Genomic DNA, 19,153 nt, shown 5'->3' with positions numbered 1-19,153 from the left:
AGAAAAAAGCATCAGTAAGTAGAGAACTCAAAACCCCAGTAACTGAATCTGGTCTGTTTCTCACCCATACCCAGCCTGATGCAAGTCTCGGGGCCCCAGCCGGGCTCCTCAGGAAGGACCCTCGGCATCTGTAGACGTCACAGTCTGCCTCCCACTTATGAGAAAACAGAAGGAAGCGGCGTTTCTGAGTTCCGAGAGCTCAGTGTCCCTTTCACTCAGGGCTCCTGATTTTCTGTGTGATGCCCTTCCTTTAAACACATGGCTGGCTACTGGACTGGGTTGCGGTTTACCTCCAAGCGGACCCTCTGACTTAATTCTCAATTCCTTCCCTTCCTGCCCCTCAGCCCTTCTTTCTCAGAAGAAATGGTGAGTCGTCATTAGTGTGATCCTGACTTAAATGAGTCTTTTCCTTAGAATTTCTAACTCGTTTTCAGTACCCAAAGAGGTGGTCCCATTGCCTAGTGTTGGCTATTAAAAGCAATGCACTCTCCCAAATCTTCAAAGAGCTAAACATCTGGATTCTATTTCCTTTCACTTCTTATAAATTGGTGAGATATTTCCAAATCATGTGACTGTCTTAGACTATCTTGAAAAACGCAATCACTGATACTAAATACAAGATGTTTCCTTTGGGTTTTGGTCTCCAAGGCAGAGTCTTGCAGTACAGGCCTCTGGCTTGCTCTGTAGCTGAAAATGACTCTGAACTTCTGATCCTCACTCCTCCACCTCCCAAGTTAGCTCAAATTGTAGTTGGTTTTAATAGTAAAAGCCCAGAGTCATACATAGGGGTTAATGCTGAATGATCAGAGAAGCAGAGCAGCCAGCCGCTAGTTCTCACCTCTACTGAATCCTCAGACTGAAGGGGGGCGATCCTGTTCCTACGAATCCTCGGTCTGAAGGCAATAAGCTCCTGTCTCCTCCTGCCTTATATTCCTCTTTCCACCCAGCCATATCACCCCTGTCTCCACCTCCCTAGTGCTGGAATTAAAGTCTTGTGACTCCCAAGTACTAGGATTAAAGGTGTGAGCCACCACCACCTGACTCTGTTTCTCTTTTTGACTGGATCAATCTCGTGTAACCTAGGCTGGCCTTGAACTCATAGAGATCCGTCTTCCTCTGCCTCCCGAGTGCTGGGATTAAAGATGTGTGCCACCACTGCCTGGTCTCTGTGGCTAACTAGAGGCTGGCTCCAAACTCTGATCTTCAGGCAGGCTTTATTTGCTGAAGCACAAATAAAACATCACCACACCCAGGGGCTAGGATTATGGGTATGCACCACCATGCCTGGTTTGGGAAATACTGTGGATGCAGCCTAGCATTTTGAGCATGCCAGAATAGCACTCTACCCGCTGGCTCTCAGCCCCAGCCTCAGAACTGTCGGGTTTTACAAACCCTTGTCTCAAGGCTGACGGCTCAGGAAACTCATTGTCTACCCTGGAATGATTGCACGTGTTTGCCACTGAATAACAGAAATAACACTCTCCAAGCCTTGTTCTGTCAGTTTTCCTGTTGTTCACAGTATGACCACAAGGCCAGTGGCATACACTCTTGTGTTTTTTAAACGTCAGCATCTCTTTTCAATGAACCAATTTCTACACTATTCAGAATAGCACAATTAGTTTCAGCATCACTCCTAAGTCCGTGAAGTGACATGGCTTACTTGATGCTGGTTGGAGAGTTTGCTCCAAGGCGTGGCTCAGGTTTCAGGATTATCCCATCTCATGATATCCCCATGTCAACGGTGTCTTCTGTGGGGGCTGCGGGAGAGGCAGAGAAAGTCAGAGGGCGTTGTGCCTGGACCCTGAAGTCCTGTGCACGAAACTGGCTCCTCTCCATCCAAGCATCAGAAGCCAGCAGCACAAATCTGAGGATTTGCAAGTGAGACTAGCAACTGCCTTCCTTTAAGTCTGGAGGGAAGGAAATCGAATCTTCACATTTGTTTAATATTTGGATGAAATTCCTACTTTATCCATGGGTTACTGGCATGCTTAGCATTTTTACTCTGCAGTATTTGGTGGGAGGAGACACCCAAGGAGACCCAGTACACACTATCAGGTACCCTGTCTTCTGATACGTTTTACAACCACAAGACTTGTCTCAGCATCAAATGGTGACCTTCTCCTCCGAGGAGACCAGACCTGCTTTTTACTCTATTCTAGACAGAAAGCATCCTTGCTAGATCAAAACTTGCTTAGCACATGTGAAGTACTTGGCCCATGCCCAGTGCCACATAAAACCAGGTGTAGGGGCCCTGTGACCCCAGTGCTGGGGGCATGGACTTTAGAGAATTCAAATACTTCCTTGGATAAATCATGATTTTTTAAGGCCATATCAGCTACATGAGACTCAGGGAGTGGGCAGGGAGGGAGAGAGAGAAAAAAAGAGGGGGATGGGGGATGAATTATGAAGGAGCAAGAGAGAAGAATGTCAGGGGAGAGGAAAGAAGTTTAAGGTAAGCTGGCTTCGAGTCAGTTTCTAGCCAAATGAACAACGTGGCTTCTCTCTAGCCCGTTTCCCTCAAAGTGAAGTGTTTTTTATTAATTCTGAGATTAATTAAAGAAGTGGTATATTAATTATAGATGGATATTCAGCACCTACTAAAAATGATTATTTATCAGTTGCATTGTCTGTGAAGAGTTTCTTTGGTCATAATACTAAACTGGGCAAACACTGTGGAGGACAATTAGCTTAGGTCAAAGCTGCTGGCTACAGGGGGAGTGGGCACAGGCAGGGCACTGCTTGCCTCTTAGACTCCCTCAGGCTTGAGGAGGAGCCAGTGGGCTGCCCGGCCACAGTCCCAGTGACGGACACTCCCTTGTGTGTGCCGACTGCCTAGCTGAGAATCAGAGACTCCAAGCCCAGGTGTCTTTGGAACAGTGGGGAGGTTCTGATTACTGTTATTGTTTGTTTTGTCTTTATAAAAACAAAAAGTAATAGAAGATAGCTTTAACAACATCCTAGGTTTACATGTATACATAGTTTTCTTATAGTTTTACAAGAGATTAATGATGGCAATTAACAATCTCACTAAGGAGATTCTAATATATTGTCACCTAAGGAAATCATGAATTTTCTTAGCCAAGTCCAATTAAGGTGAGTGTCATTGCCTAACACAGATAATGGGTGGGTGGATGGATGGATGGATGGATGGATGGATGGACGGACGGACGGATGGATGGATGCATGGATGGATGGGTGGGTGGGTGGATGGATGGATGGGTAGATGGATGGGTGGATGGATGGATGGATGGATGGATGGGTGGATGGATGGGTGGATGGATGGGTGGGTGAATGGATGGGTGGATGGATGGGTGGATGGATGGATGGATGGATAGATGGATGGATGGATGGGTGGGTGGGTGGGTGGATGGATGGATGGATGGATGGATTGGTGGATGGATGGGTGGATGGATTGGTGGATGAATGGGTGGATGGATGGGTGGGTGGATAGATGGACAGATGATAGATAGGTGTGTGTGTGTGTGTGCGTGTGTGTGCACATGTCAGTGAAGTATCCTTGGAATCCAGAAGGGGGTGTCAGTCCCTGAAACTGGAGTTGCAGGCAGTTGTGAACCTGAATGGGTGCTGGGAGTCAAGCCCTGGTCTTTTGCAAACACTGCTCTCTTAACCGTTGAGCCTGCCATTTGCTCCTTTGACAATGGTCATTCTGACGAGGGTGTGATGCCTGATGTTTTTGCTCAGGTGCCAATAAACACCTCCCTATGTGTCCCTCACTGTCCCCAAGGCTCCTCAGTATGGTAGGTGGCTGCTATCCAGTGTCAGGACCTAATCTCTCTTTTGTTCAAAACTTACTGAGAATGAAGACTTCTATTTAGGAAGTCTGTGTTCCCTGACACCTTCCACAAAGGGCTCCACAGAATGACAGTTATTCCATTTTCTCTTGTGTTTGTCAGCTCTTCTGTCCAGTTCAGGACTGTTCCTCTATTCTCTGTTTCCACTGTGAAGAGAGTCCATGTCAGAGCAGGCCTAACGTGAGCATGGCTACTCCTCCCACAGACAATCCAATGGACTCAGTGTGGGCGTTGCTCCTGCACTCTCGGGGTTTGTCTTCTGTGTGGATGAGGAATGGCTGCTGTGCTTTCTGAGGAGCACCTAGGCCCGAGCGTGTCTCCATCCACACATACTGAGTGACCCACTGCATCTTAGTCCCAGCACTCGGGAGGCAGAGGCAGGTGGACCTTAGTGAGTTCAAGGCCAGCCTGGTCTACAGAGCGAGTTCAAGGACAACCAAGAATACACAGGGAAACCTTGTCTCAAAAAAAAAAAGTGTATGCCTCTTTGTGCATAGTACTTTTGCTTTGTTGTAGGTCAGTGTATTTGGATCTGCACTTAAGATTTTCTGTGTGTGTGTGTGTGTGTGTGTGTGCATGCATAGATGTGTGTGTTCATGTCTTTGTGTTCATATGGGGGCAACCGTACATATGTGTGTTTGTGGAGGTCAGAGGTCAACATCACATGCCTGCCTCAATCACTGTCCACATTACTGTTTTTTTTTCCTTTTTCATCAAAAAATAGATTTTTTTCTCACGTAATACATCCTGATTACAGTTTCCCTCCCCACTCCCCCTTCCATCCAGACTCACTCCCTTTCTGTCTCTCATTAGAAAACAAACAGGCTTCTAAGGAGTAATAATAACACATAACAAAATAAAGTGTAAGGTAAAACAAAAACTATCACATCAGAGTTGGACAAGACGGACAGAAGGAAACAAAAGAAGGTACAACGATCAGATGTGTGTGCGTTGTCACACACAGGAATCCTAAAAACGCTAGCCTGGGGGCGATAGTGTGGGCGCACGCAGGCACTGTGCACGCTGCCCCCGCCTGTGAGTTCCCGTGAACCTTGATCATGTTGAGTTCGAGTTGCTTGGTGTCCTCCACCCCCTCTGGCCCTTCCCTTCTTTCCCCCTCCTCTTACCCAGGTTCCCTGTGCTGTGAGGGCAGCAATTTGATAGACTGAGTGTTCCAAGGTCTCCCGCTCTCTGTGTAACGTCTCCTGTGGGTCTCTGTGCTGCAGGAGGAAGTTTCTCTGGTGGCGGCCGAGCAAGGCCACGGTCTGAGTGCAGCAGATCCACAAGACTCTTACCCATCTGAACCTGGAGTCCCCCAGTTCAGCTAGGCTGGCAAACCGCCAGGGCCCTCCTGTCCTAGCCACCCCAGTGCTGCGATTAGGGGTACAGTGTTCACCACTGTACCCCATTTTTATATGGGCTTTTGGGATGGAACTTTTATATGGGCTTTTGGGATGGAACCGAGTTCCTCATTCTCTCTGCCAAGCAGAGACCCATCCCCCACAATGAAAAGTTTGAGTCTTCATCTGTCTCGGTGCCTAACCACTAATCCCGTAGGAGAAGGGACCCACCCTCCTTGCTCCGCAGACCCCACTGGCCAGTTCAGCACCATGCTAAGCATGGCTGGATCTCAGTAAGGCAAAGAGGTTGGTTGGCCAATCCAAGGAACGTGTGAATTCTGGACCCATGAAACCATGCTTGGTGTTTCAGAGCTGGTAGGGACAACAGATGCTGTCAACTGCCCCAAGACGGAAAATGTGCTAAAAGATGGCCAACCAACGTGTGTCTGATGCAATGGACCGTGCCCTTAGTGAAGGAGGCTAGCCCCTCTGTGGGGGCAAAAGTAAGGTTGTTCTTATTTTGAGTCCCAATAGCAGCTAACCTCATGTTGGGTAGCAGGCCTGTGTCCAGTCTACGGCTTTGAAGCAGAGTAGAGATGACAGGCTGACCTCCCCAATATGAGACCTCCCTCCCCTGAATTTACCAGATGGTAGAGTATATTCAACTTACAGAGTCCTGGAAGATGATCATAGCTCTGAGTCACTTATAAAAGGAAAAGTCTTTGGAAGAGGCCTCTGGAGAGCCGCCCCCGCCCCAGACTTGCACGGTGACTTGATGCTTGCCGGAAGTCTGGTTTCCAGTCGAGACTTCATTGAGGAGGCAGTGAGAAGAGCGAACGGGCCTGAGGCAGACGGTGTCTCTTTCTCCCCACAGCTGCGGGTCTTCAAGCTGGCCAAATCGTGGCCCACCCTCAACACTCTCATCAAGATCATCGGCAACTCCGTGGGGGCCCTGGGCAACCTGACCTTCATCCTGGCCATCATCGTCTTCATCTTCGCGCTGGTTGGGAAGCAGCTTCTGGGGGAGTACTACGGGTGCCGCAGGGACGGCACCGCCCTGTGGCGGGAGGAGCGGCTGCGCTGGCACATGTGCGACTTCTTCCACTCCTTCCTGGTCATCTTCCGGATCCTCTGCGGAGAGTGGATCGAGAACATGTGGGTCTGCATGCAGGTCAGCGAGAAATACATCTGCCTCATCCTCTTCTTGACCGTGATGGTGCTGGGCAACCTCGTGGTGAGTCGTCGACCCCGCAAGGGCTAAGTTACGGCCCGGGGAAACACCTCGCCCCCACGCACCTCTGCGGCGCGGTCCGAGCATGCGTGGGGACCGAGGTTTAATCCCCACATTTTAAAGGGGGCGGGGCAGGCGCAGTGTTGTGCTCGGGTAACCCCCAGTGTTGGGGAGGCACAGACAGACAGATCCCTGGGACTTGCTAACCAGCCAGCCTTGCCTAATGAGAGACCCTGTTGCAAAGTGAGAGACCCTGTCACAAAAAAAAAAAAAAAAGAAGGTAGATTCCTTTTGAGGGATGACAGACAGCAGGGCTTGTGCTCAGGCGTCCATAGGCACACCCTCACACATACAGGCATACACGCACTCTTCAATGGTTGGAGTGCCTTCAGAGTTACTGAAGTCACGTGGAACACATACTGTGACATGTGCTTCAGAGGGGCAGCCTGGCTTGCCAGGAACAAGTCTGTAGACACAGCAGGAAAACCCCCATCCAACATTTTCTAGCTGAGTGACTCAGGACCAGGGAGTGACTTCTCAAGCCCTAATTTGCTTTAAACCAAGAAATCAGTGCTTATCCATGGGTGTACGGGCAGAATTAAATCACAGGGGTGGCGCGTGCAGATTTCCTGGTACCGTGTGTAGGAACTCAACGGATGGCGGCCATTCACCGCCAGAGGAAAGTTTCCCCCCTGCTCTGCAGTGCTCAGAGGATTGTCCAGGAGAGTGAAGTGCTCTCTGCTCGGGGTCTGGAGGGAGGGCAAGCTGGGTGATACCCAGGCGATCGCACTATTCAGTCTGCTCCCAGGTTTGGGGGACATCCCTCTGAAGAACCAATTAGTCCCAGCACCCCTGATCCACCCCAGCTAGTCTCCTCAGCCCATCTCCACCCCCTCCACCTGTGAGTATCTGTGCAGCCAGGGGCTCTGGGGGGTTGATTTATGTATGTGGTCTAAGAGCACCTTTCTTATACAAAAGGAACATGGACTCTAGAAGTCAGTCAATCTGCATGTCCTAAAGGCACGAGGAAGCTTGGCTGAGAGGATAAACACACATTCACACTTGTCTGTTTCCCACCTTGGTCCCCGGGGACACAAGTGCCTTCTGCTAGTCCTTAGTGGTGGGTCACCGGAGCGTATCATCCTCTGACTGTCTCTGTGGCATCAGCGGTATGACCTCCTACTGCAGCGAGGTGTCTAAGCCTTGTCCTCATGAGGCAGGGCACCCAAGGCACGTCCCCGAACTCTCCTCAAGATGCCCAGGGTGAGCATTCTGCCAAGACATGAGTCCTCTGTGTGAGTAGGGGACAGCCCAGGGCAGAGGAGACCTGAGTGATCAAGACTCTTCCAGTGAGGTGCTGGAGAGCATCTGCGGTGGTCAACACTGATCGCCGACTTGGCGGGAGTCAACTAGGACACACCTCTGTGTGTGCCTGGGTGGGTGTTTCCAGAGAGGTTTGACTGACTGAGGAGCAGCCACCTGAATGTGAGCAACTCCATCTCACGGGCTGTTGTCCTGTCCTGAATAAATAGGATTAAGACCAAGGATCGGCATCCCTCTCTCTGTTTCCCAACCGCTGATGCAGTGATGGATGTTCCCAACCCCTGACTCTGAGTGACTGATGGGTATGTCTTTCCTTCCACACCTTCTCTTAGGTGCTCAACCTCTTCATCGCCTTGCTGCTGAACTCCTTCAGCGCTGACAATCTCACAGCCCCGGAGGACGATGGAGAGGTGAACAACTTGCAGGTAGCACTGGCCAGGATCCAGGCATTCGGCCACCAGGCCACTCAGGCCATTTCCAGTTACTTCAGCAGCCGCTGTCGGCTCCGGTGGTCAAAGGTGGGGCCCCAGCTAGGGGTGAAGCCCTCCCTCAGCAGCCCCAAAGCAGAGAACCACATCGCTGTTGACGCCGTCAACAATGCAATGGAGAGCCCGGCAAAGCCAGCTCTCGGTGACCCCAAGGAGGAGCACAGGGACTTCATCACTGATGCTAACGTGTGGGTCTCGGTGCCCATTGCCGAGGGAGAATCTGATCTCGATGAGGAAGACACTGAGCAGAATTCTCAGAGCTCTTGGCAGGAAGAGAGCCCCAAAGAACAGGTAAGAGTTCTCCTTGGTAGACAGACAGCTGCAGGAAGTGGGGGGAGGCCTTGGCAGAGAGTGGCTCTAGGCAGAAGAGAAAGAGAAATTTTGATATCGGGGCTGTTAGTTGCTTTTCTCGTCATGGAGACATCACACCCACCTGATAAAAACAACTTAAAGAGGAAAGGACTCATTCTGGCTCCCAGCCCGAAGGTCTGAACCACCACGGTGAGGGTGATGTAGTCACACCAGGTCACAGTTAGGGAACAGAGATGAACACTGGTGCTCAGCTCACTTCCTCCTCCTGATTCAGCACAGGACCCCAGTCTGCAGGGGCACCGCCCACATCCAGGTAGGCCTGCCCTCCTCGAAGACACACCTAGAGGTGTGTTTCCTAGGTGATTCCAGATCCAGCCAAGTAGGCAATGAAGGTGAACCATCTGAGAGGCTTTCCAACATCAGGTGACAGAGCTGTGAGCTCCTGGCAAGCCAGGCTTAGGCAGCTCAGCCAAATGGAAAATGAAACCACACCCAGCATTCCAGAGGAGGTGCTGCCTCACCTCAGCAAGGCCTTGGAGGAAGGCTCAGCATCCTTAGAGAGCCTTAGGGGCAAGGACAGCGGGTGAGCCCAGCCCACTCCAATGTGTTTGCCATTCCATTGTCTTTCCCATACCCCACCACCACCACTCCAGAAGCCCAGGTTCTCATGTGAGCTGCTAAGGGTATTACTGCTGCGGAACCAGGTCGTCATCGGAAAGCAGGCTCATCTATCTCCTCCTGCACCGGGGGAAGACCTGGCCATTCTGACGCCTTTGTAGAGTTTTTCCAGACAAGAGATGTCGGGGGCAAGGGGGGAGGACAGGGGGTGTGTCATTCCCTTCAGAACCCAAGACCTGGAGGCACCCTGCAGCCTTGTGATTTCTCGATGCCTGGCACAGGTTCCTAGTGCCTTAAGCTGGTACGTCAACCCTCATTGACCTCAGTGAGTTGGACATCCATTGTGTTCTGCAAGGGGTGCAGGGGTCCCCAAGCATCCCTGGGGACACACAGGGCTGCTGACCAGGCCACTGGAGCTGTGTCTACAGCTCTCCCTTCACCTTCCTTCCTTCCAGCTGTCATCCGTACTCAGCAACTGCTGTTATCAACTATCACTTCCTAGTTTCCTTTGTCTGAGTGACAGCCGAGGCCAGTGTCACCTCCCGGGAGAAAGGGACATGAGCTCTCTGATGGCTGCCTGCCACTCTGGCACACACATGCTCAGTTAGTTTGGAGTCCTTGGGGTGAGAGGACTCAGACGACCTTAGCTTGTGGCCAGCTTGACTTCCGGCGACGTACCGATGGCCGTGGCTATCATCTGTGGAGCCAGACCTCCCGCAGTGTACTTTAAAAGTGTTACTAGATTCGGTGCTCAAAAGAAAAAAATTAACCTCACTTTCCCGATTTTACAGAAGGGACAAAACAGATCAGAAAAATTAAACAGATTTCTCGAGGTCATGCAGCTGCAAACGGAGCCAGGGGTCGTACACGGACCTCTGGCTCCGTGCTCACTCCACCCATGTGTATGTATTCCTGTAAGACGCTCACTCCACGCGTGCATACATATTCCTGCAAGGCGCTCACTCCACGCGTGCATACATATTCCTGCAAGGCGCTCACTCCACGCGTGCATACATATTCCTGCAAGGCGCTCACTCCACGCGTGCGTACATATTCCTGCAAGGCGCTCACTCCACGCGTGCATACATATTCCTGCAAGGCGCTCACTCCACGTGTGCGTACATATTCCTGCAAGGCGCTCACTCCACGCGTGCGTACATATTCCTGCAAGGCGCTCACTCCACGCGTGCGTACATATTCCTGCAAGGCGCTCACTCCACGCGTGCGTACATATTCCTGCAAGGCGCTCACTCCACGCGTGCGTACATATTCCTGCAAGGCGCTCACTCCACGCGTGCGTACATATTCCTGCAAGGCGCTCACTCCACGCATGCGTACATATTCCTGCAAGGCGCTCACTCCACGCGTGCGTACATATTCCTGTAAGGTGCATGTGTGAGGAACTTAGCTCTGGAGGCCTGCTAGCCGCAAAAGCTCTCCAGATTCGGAAACAGTCAACTGAGATTAACTCAGTTACCCGTGTGGACCCTCTCTTGCCAGGAGGAAGAGCTGCCGCCAGTCCCAAGCCGTGAAGACCACAAAGCGCCTAAAAGCCCAGGCTCTGCGACGTCCTCAGAGGACCTGGCTCCATACCTGGGTGGGAGGTGGAAGAGCGAGGCTACTCCTCAGGTCCCTGCTGAGGTAGGTATGTGTGCTTCCCGGAGAGGCTCCACAGCTGGATGGAGCCCGCACCCCAGCCTCAGGACCTCCTTTTCAGCCTCTGCCAAGCTCTAGTTAATCACACCATGCTACTCTCCCTGCGCTAGTTGTAAGGATGGGAGGAAAGAGTGTGGCTCCCCAGCCCCTGTCCCCTAAGCCTCTGTGTCTCCATCTGTAGAAATGATGGCAGTGCCTATTTGGTAAGGTTATTCAGGAGCTTAAATGAGATACACCTCGTCAAACCTTCAGTTCCTGTCTCAAATGGAGTAAAAGTGCCCAGAAAATGACAGCCAAGAAAAAAAGGGAACAAAAGACAGCGAACAAAGAGAGGCAGGCAGTCTTTCAGAGACTACAGTCGCCGTCGGAGGTGTTCCTCCAGCGAGGGAGTCTTCGGGGGTGCGCCCCTCTTTCTTTTGTCCAAATCACTCTCTCTAGCCAAAAAACAGCCTGGGGTGGAGGGGGGGCTGTCTACAGGTGTGCGGCGAGCTGACAGCCTCACAGAAGCCACGTGGGGAGCACGCTCCGCTGTGGGATGCTGGAGGAGGTAAAAATAAACCGTGGTGTCACTTACAGACCCTGGGGAAGGTCTGCGTGGAAAGAGGCGCCTGTGAAGATGCTGCCGTGTCTCGGGGCAAGGGAGAGGGTTCAGTTGGGAAAGCACCTGAGGTGCTCGTGGAGATCTGACTTTGTGTCCCCAGCACCCCTGTGAAAGGCTGGGCTGTGCTCTGTGCTCTGGGGGAAGGGGCAGGACAGGAGGCTCCCTGGTGCTTGGGGGCTCTCCAGTCTAGCCAGGTCAGAGCTCCGCATTCAGTGGGAGATCCTGCTTCAAAAAGAAAAGAAAGAAAGAAAGGAAGGAAGGAAGGAAGGAAGGAAGGAAGGAAGGAAGGAAATAGAGAAACTGAGGAAGACGTCTAACTTTAGCCTTAGGCTTTCACCAACACATACATGTGAGTGCATATGCTGAGACACACACACACATGGTCTCACACACACACATACATGTGAGTGCATATGCTGAGACACACACACATGGTCTCACACACACACATACATGTGAGTGCACATGCTGCACCCACACACACGGTCTCACACGCACACATACATGTGAGTGCACATGCTGAGACACACACACACATGGTCTCACACACACACATACATGTGAGTGCACATGCTGAGACACACACACATGGTCTCACACACACATGTGAATGCACATGCTGCACACACACACACAGTCTCTCTCACACACACGCATGCATGTACACAAGCACCAGATATTTAATACTTTTACTGCCACTGTAAGAAACTCAAGACTTTAACTTGACACCTCGCCCCCAAGTGCAGCTGTGTGACAGCCACCGGACTGGGCCAAGATAAGGCAAACAGAATTCACCCACACACACTTATCGAGCCCTTCAGAGTGAGGAATGTCAGCTACTGGCTCTGAGCCCAGGCAAGGCTGACCGCAGCAGACTAAGATAGCAGAGTGGACTGTGGTGGGGTTTGGGGGCCCTGAACACAGCCGTTTAGTCCCTGGTGGGTGAGGGCTGTCACCTTCTGAGTTGTACGTGGACCCCCTGGCTGGCTTTCCCATCTCCATGGCTCGGCACATAACTTCTTGGTGTAGGTTTTATTTTGTTTTTGTTTTCTTGGTCATAACCCTGGCCAGGCAGGGTGGGGCCTGTTGGTGACAGATGGGAACCCACCCTGCCATTTGGCTCCATTAGCCAAGTGATCAGGTTCACTAACTTGAGAGCCGCTCTGGCTCCTAATTGAATTCGTCTGGAGACATTACGGACCAGTGCCTCTGGGAGGACCACAGGGCCCCACAACATGGCTCCCTGATTAAATATTCAAGTGCATTGAAAGCTGAGCATCTTTATGGGTAATTACAGTGTCTCAGGCCACTGCCAGCTCTCCATCAGGGCCCAGCCAAGCCACAGGGCTCCACAGGGAGCATCCGCATCCGGGCCTTAGATACCGAGTCCCAAGCCAAGGCAGTAGAGGGCAGGCATCCAGGGCCCTGAGGGGGCTAACCTTGCCATGCACAGGCTCCTCAGGTTCTCCAAAGAGCCCCACTCACTGCCCTGAGCCTCTGTCCCGCAGGGAGTGGATGACACCAGCTCTTCGGAGGGCAGCACGGTGGACTGTCCGGACCCAGAGGAAATCCTCCGGAAGATCCCCGAGCTGGCAGACGGCCTGGAAGAGCCAGATGACTGCTTCACAGAAGGTACAGGGGGCATGGACCTCCTCAGGGCACTCACCTGAGCTCTTCTGTGTGCAGAGCCATGGCCTGGCATCCCCCGGGGACCAAACAAACAGGCTCACTCCAGGCTTGAGAGACCTGTGCCAGACACAAGCACTGTTTAGGCCACAAGGACAGACTCACTGCCCCGTCCGCCCTCCCCACCCTCGGGAACACCTCGTGAGATTATAAGCCAGCCCTCCGGAGTTTGGAAGGGAAAAGGTAGCTGCCACAATGGCGTCACTGGGAACTGGCTGGAGGCGGAAGGACCACAGGAGGGACATCGGGTGTGTGCTGGCCCCGTCTCGTCTTCGGTGTCCTTCTGAAAAGGGGGGCCTGTACCGATTCACTTTTCCTGTCAGCATCACAAAAGCGAGGCATGTTACAGACCCCATAAACGCTTGTATGACGGATGAACAAACAGTGCTTCCCCCTGTGAAGGGAGTCATGGCCTCGGTAGCTTTAAATAAGTAGAAATTATGGGGAGCAACATATTGTTGAGTTTCTGCTTCCATTGGCTAAGCTGGACCTGCCCCAGCCACGTGGCTCCCCAGTTCCAGCATGGGTAAGGCTGTAGGGAAGGCACCTTCCAGGGACCTTCAGATTCGGTCTCCGAAGGGATATGTGGGCACAAGGATAGGGACCACTAGGCACATGTATTATAATAAGGACGAGACCTGGGAAAGGTGCCTGAATGGCAAGGTCGGGATGAAGGGAGCCCCCTAATGAGCTAGATTAGAAGAGGAGCTGGCAGAGACCACTCCTCTCATATTCCAAAAGAGGAGTCTTCCCCAGTGGTTCCAAGTGGCTTTCCCAGCAGGTCAGAAACCCTCACTGTCTGGTCTAGTACACCCGCTGTGCTGTGATAAAACACTACGATGACAGCAACCAAGGGGAGGAAAGGATTTTTTTTTCGAGACAGGGTTTCTCTGTGGCTTCGGAGGCTGTCCTAGAACTAGCTCTGTAGACCAGGCTCACAGAGATCCGCCCGCCTCTGCCTTCCGAGTGCTGGGATTAAAGGCGTGCGCCACCACCGCTCACTGGGGAGGAAAGGATGTATTTGGCTTCTAAGTCACCGTTGAGAGAAGTCAAGGCCAGGAACTCAAACAAGAACGTGAAGCATGCTGTTTGTGCTTGCTCACGGGTTCTGGCTTCCTTATGGCACCCAGGACCATCTGCCTGGAGAATAGTGCTGCCCACAGTGGGCTGGGCCCTCCGACATCATGGCAATGCCCTACAGACACGCCCATGGGGCAGTTTGTGTGTCAAATTGACAATGAAAGCTGACCAGGACACCATCCACCCCCTCTCCCTCTAGGCTGCATTCGCCGCTTTCCCTGCTGCCAAGTGAATACCAGTAAGTTTCCTTGGGCCACAGGCTGGCAGTTGCGCAAGACCTGCTACCGCATCGTGGAGCACAGCTGGTTTGAGAGTTTCATCATCTTCATGATCCTGCTCAGCAGTGGAGCCCTGGTAAGGGAACGGGGTCCCTGTGGCCGGCCTGGGTTTCTATCTAAAGGGCCTTGGGGCTGCCTCAGCGGGCTGCCCCCAAGACTCAAGCTGAAAGTTCCCAGGCTGCAGATAGGAAGTAAGCTTTCGCCCAGCACGCCTCACGGGAGATCCTCAGTACACCCCTCACATGGCATTCTAAACCTGGATACAAGCTTCTCAAGCAATGAGTGCGCGTCTCCCACTGGATAGATGGAAAACTAAGACGCAATGGTTAGAGGACTCTCCCAGCATCGCCAACTAGCTTTACCCGTAATGGATCCCCAAACCCTTAGCTTTCTGCCCCCCTGGCTTTCCAGACACTGGCTTTTTCTGAAGACCGAGTCTTATCTTCCCTTTCTTAACACAACACATGCCTGCTGCTGCTTCAGGTCTCACAGCTCATTCCGGCATCATTTTTCTCACTTCTAAGCCTGGAGAGTGTGTTTTGGAAACACAGGTCCAGTTTGGAGGCCTGACGACAGAGCATGAGGACTTGCATTTCCAACACGCTGCAGGTTGAGTCTGACCCTGGCAGCTGAGAACCAAACTGAACAGAAAGGTCTTAGGGACACGTGAGGAGCTCTGAAATACTCCAGAAGCTTCTGGCTGACTCCTGGACCCTGAGGAACAGGAAGAGAAGCCCTCTTCCCGTGGACTTGGGCTCACTGCAGTGCCGAGCGCCCGTCCTAATTAAGGGAAGTGGACATAGACATCAGAAGGGGCTTACTGTCCCCGCTTAGCCATGCTTCATATCTGAGAGTGCTGGCATCAAAGGCTCAGTTGGGGTCTGAGCTAATTTATTTAGGAGCTGTGACCAGAGCCCCATTGTGCTGCTGTTAGGAGTCCCCGTGTCCATTTGTCTTTCTTGTCCAATGTCACTTACTCTCTATAAGCAAAGCAATCTACTGAATATCTGGGAACCGACTAAATGCCAGACTACCCAGGAGGAGAGCCAGAATTGTTCAGCGTGTGCCGTCAGCCTTAAGGAAGGTGCTGGGGGGGAGGAAGGAAAGTGAAGACAACCATCATTCTGCTGACAGGACACCTTCCTCAGCCCTCACAGCTCCCTTCTTCCCCCAAAGGCCCCTTCTTTGTTCTCTGTAGCCTGCTCTCTGCTCCCTTCTCTCTCCTTCTCTCTCTACAGTCTAGTGCCAGCCTCCCCGTTCCCAAGGGGCCCCTCAGATCCTGAAACAGCTGCTCTCCCCCACCCCCACCCCCAACAGCTTCCCTTCACTCCCTATCTCCTTCCCTATGGGACCAAACAGACACCAAATTTAGTCTTCTTTATGCTTTTGCTTTGAGTGCTTAAAAAAAAAAAGCAGGACTTTTCATTTGACAAAGTAAAATGAAAAAAAACTTGGAAATTATAGAAAAAGATAAAGGGGAAAATCAGCCATTTTCCTGTCACTCAGAAAAGGACCTCACTTTGAAAACACTTTGGTGCGGCTCTTCCCATCTTTCTTGTGTGTAGAGTATATAAATATTGTAAAATAAATGTGTGCATGCACTCTATGGCTTCTTGAGAAATTTCCCCAGGAAATACGCTCATACGAACTCATCCAGCAGGCACAACGCACGTCATTACAGGCATGCACCATTGTTTGCTCAATCAGTGCCCGTGTCCACGCCTCTCCCAGATCACACATCTTCAGCACTGTCTTCCTTGGAGATCTTGAATACTTGTTGGGAATTTTGAATGACAATCAGAGCTATTGAATGATTGTCAGAAATATCGAGTGACTTCAGACATAGGGGATAATCACGAGCAATGTTGAGTGACTGCCAGAGTTATTGAATGATGGCTGGAGATTTTGAATGACTATTACAGATGCCAATGACAATCAGAGATGTTTGATGATTGTCAAGAATATTGAATACTAGACAGAGATATTGAATGATGGTTGAAGATACTGAATGATGGTTAGATACAGCAATTGTTGGAGATTTCTGAACGCCTGCCTGGCTTAGGTTTGGTCCGAGATCCAGATGTTGAAGCCATGTCTGTTGATCCAGCGGTTTATTGAGGCACACTCTTGGACAAGCAAAGAAAGGAAAAAAAGAGAAAGCATCTAAGAGATGCTGTCCAGCCTCAGCTGATTCCACATGAGCCCTGACCACCCAGGGTACCAAGAGTTGTCCCACATGGAGGCAAACCAGAGACCCCATAAACCCAAGCATCAGTGTCAGCGGCTAGGACTGTCCTGGAGGTGGGGGTCTAACCTATGTACCTCCCAAAGTGGACTCAATTTGATCCAAGCCATAAAGCCACCCCCAGCAGCTGATAGCACCCAGGATCTTTAGCATATCCTTGAAGGTAGATTGACAGCTACTTGACGACCCTCTGGCTCCCAAAGACTGTCTTTTCACTCCTACAGTCACTCCTGAGAGCGAATCCCCAACAGACACACCAACAGCGGGGTCCATCTCTGTTCTTTTCCGCCTTTGGTGTCTCTTTTTTATTTGATTTTCCTTGATTGCCTGTGAGGCTGAACACTCATTTTCAGAAGTGTCTTGGCGATTCTTTCCTTTCTTGTGGGCTGCCTGTGGGCATCCTTTTACTTTTAAAAATAAGTCGCTGTGAATATCCCTTTGGTTCACTTCCAAAATCCAGTCTGAGGTTTCTTTTCCAGCTTTGTATCCAATGGCCCTGTGAAGTGTCGGGGCCGTGTGTCCATCCCTGTCGGGGCCGTGTGTCCATCCCCGTGTGCTGCAACACCTTGGTTTATATCCCTCAGGGCATCCTCCACTGTCCAGTTTAAGCCCCAGAGCAAAGAAAGAAAACGGGGCTGTGCCCTCTACTAAGGCTATTCCCCGGAGGCCGTGGGCAGGGCTGGCCCGTCCTTGCGGTGAGTCAGGACCACAGCGCTCCGGGCCATTCTCCTCTCTTCCCTGCAGGCCTTTGAAGACAACTACCTGGATAAAAAGCCGCGAGTGAAGTCTATGCTGGAGTACACCGACAGAGTGTTCACCTTCATCTTTGTGTTGGAGATGCTGCTCAAGTGGGTAGCTTATGGCTTCAAGAAGTACTTCACCAACGCCTGGTGCTGGCTGGACTTCCTCATTGTGAATGTGAGTGGCCCTGTGAGCACTGCGGGGAGGACTTCCTCACTGTGACTATAAATGACTCTGAGCACTGTGGGGAGAACTTGAGCACTGTGGGGAGGACTTCCTCACTGTGACTATAAATGACTCTGAGCACTGAGGGAGGACTTCCTCACTGTGACTATAAATGACTCTGTGAGCACTGTGGGGAGGACTCCCTCTCTGTGACTATAAATGACTCCGTGAGCACTGAGGGAGGACTTCCTCACTGTGACTATAAATGACTCCGTGAGCACTGAGGGAGGACTTCCTCACTGTGACTTTAAGTGACTCCATGTGCACTGTGGGGAGGACTTGAGCACTGTGGGGAGGACTTCCTCTCTGTGACTATAAGTGACTCAGCACTGTGGGGAGGACTCCCTCTCTGTGACTATAAATGACTCTGTGAGCACTGTGGGGAGGACTCCCTCTCTGTGACTATAAATGACTATGAGCACTGTGGGGAGGACTTCTTCACTGTGACTATAAATGACTCCATGAGCACTGTGGGGAGGACTCCCTCTCTGTGACTTTAAGTGACTCCATGTGCACTGTGGGGAGGACTTGAGCACTGTGGGGAGGACTTCCTCTCTGTGACTATAAGTGACTCAGCACTGTGGGGAGGACTCCCTCTCTGTGACTATAAATGACTCTGTGAGCACTGTGGGGAGGACTCCCTCTCTGTGACTATAAATGACTATGAGCACTGTGGGGAGGACTTCTTCACTGTGACTATAAATGACTCCATGAGCACTGTGGGGAGGACTCCCTCTCTGTGACTATAAATGACTCTGTGAGCACTGTGGGGAGGACTTCCTCTCTGTGACTATAAATGACTCTATGACCACTATGGGGAGGACTCCCTCTCTGTGACTATAAATGACTATGAGCACTGTGGGGAGGACTTCCTCACTGTGACTGAGTGGCTCTGTGAGCACCCTGGGGTGGGACTGGGGACCTCACCGTGGACAGGTGCTGCAGCTAGTACAGATGTGACTCTGACAGTTGTCTCTCGGGGGCTACTTTGAGCACTGAGTTAAAGTCGGGATAACTTTGCATGCCCCGGGAAGGTCACGATTTGGACAACGGTGGCCCTAGGGGGAAGCTGGGGCCTCCAGATTCCGTCAGGTAAACCCCTCCATCCCTCTGCCTTCATCCACCGCAAGATGCCACAGGCACCCAGGCCTCCTGCCCTTACACCTATTGCCAGGGCTCTGTACTGTGGTCTCCAGACGGAACCTCCCTGCCTGCCAGCTTTGTGGTCCCCAGCCCTGGCTGTGCTGGAGACACCCGTGGAGCTTTAAAAACACCGCGGGCAAGCAGGGCACTGCGAGGGTCTGGTCTTTCGGGTCTTGAGTGAGCTCCAGGCAACAGCGCCTTGTGGAGGTTTCCAGTGACTTCCCAGGTGCAGCTGTGGTTGTGAACCTCTGCGCTGAGGGTCCTGACTCCTCTCTGTGACACCAGCAGGTCCTGCTGGAGCTCAAACGCAGGGGCTCTGCCGAGCTGACTGGTAACCCCTGTATCAGTAGGTCAGCCCCGTGCCCCACACGCAT

General features: G+C 51.8%; 1 protein-coding gene across 1 annotated transcript in view; it reads left to right on the top strand.

Annotated features, from left to right (window-relative positions):
- Scn10a (sodium voltage-gated channel alpha subunit 10) overlaps positions 1-19,153 on the top strand; it is a 96,763-nt gene that overhangs the window by 53,342 nt on the left and 24,268 nt on the right. The window contains exons 13-18 of the mRNA XM_040740159.1: positions 6,027-6,386; positions 8,039-8,485; positions 10,625-10,765; positions 12,890-13,013; positions 14,347-14,501; positions 17,415-17,588. Of these exons, the coding sequence (XP_040596093.1) occupies positions 6,027-6,386; positions 8,039-8,485; positions 10,625-10,765; positions 12,890-13,013; positions 14,347-14,501; positions 17,415-17,588 (1,401 nt within the window). The remainder of the gene's footprint in view (positions 1-6,026; positions 6,387-8,038; positions 8,486-10,624; positions 10,766-12,889; positions 13,014-14,346; positions 14,502-17,414; positions 17,589-19,153) is intronic.

Source organism: Mesocricetus auratus, unplaced genomic scaffold (assembly GCF_017639785.1).
Source record: "Mesocricetus auratus isolate SY011 unplaced genomic scaffold, BCM_Maur_2.0 Super-Scaffold_100691, whole genome shotgun sequence".
Classification (NCBI taxonomy): domain Eukaryota; kingdom Metazoa; phylum Chordata; class Mammalia; order Rodentia; family Cricetidae; genus Mesocricetus; species Mesocricetus auratus.
The sequence above is the reverse complement of the archived record's forward strand: the minus strand, read 5'-3'. Positions and strand labels throughout refer to the sequence as shown.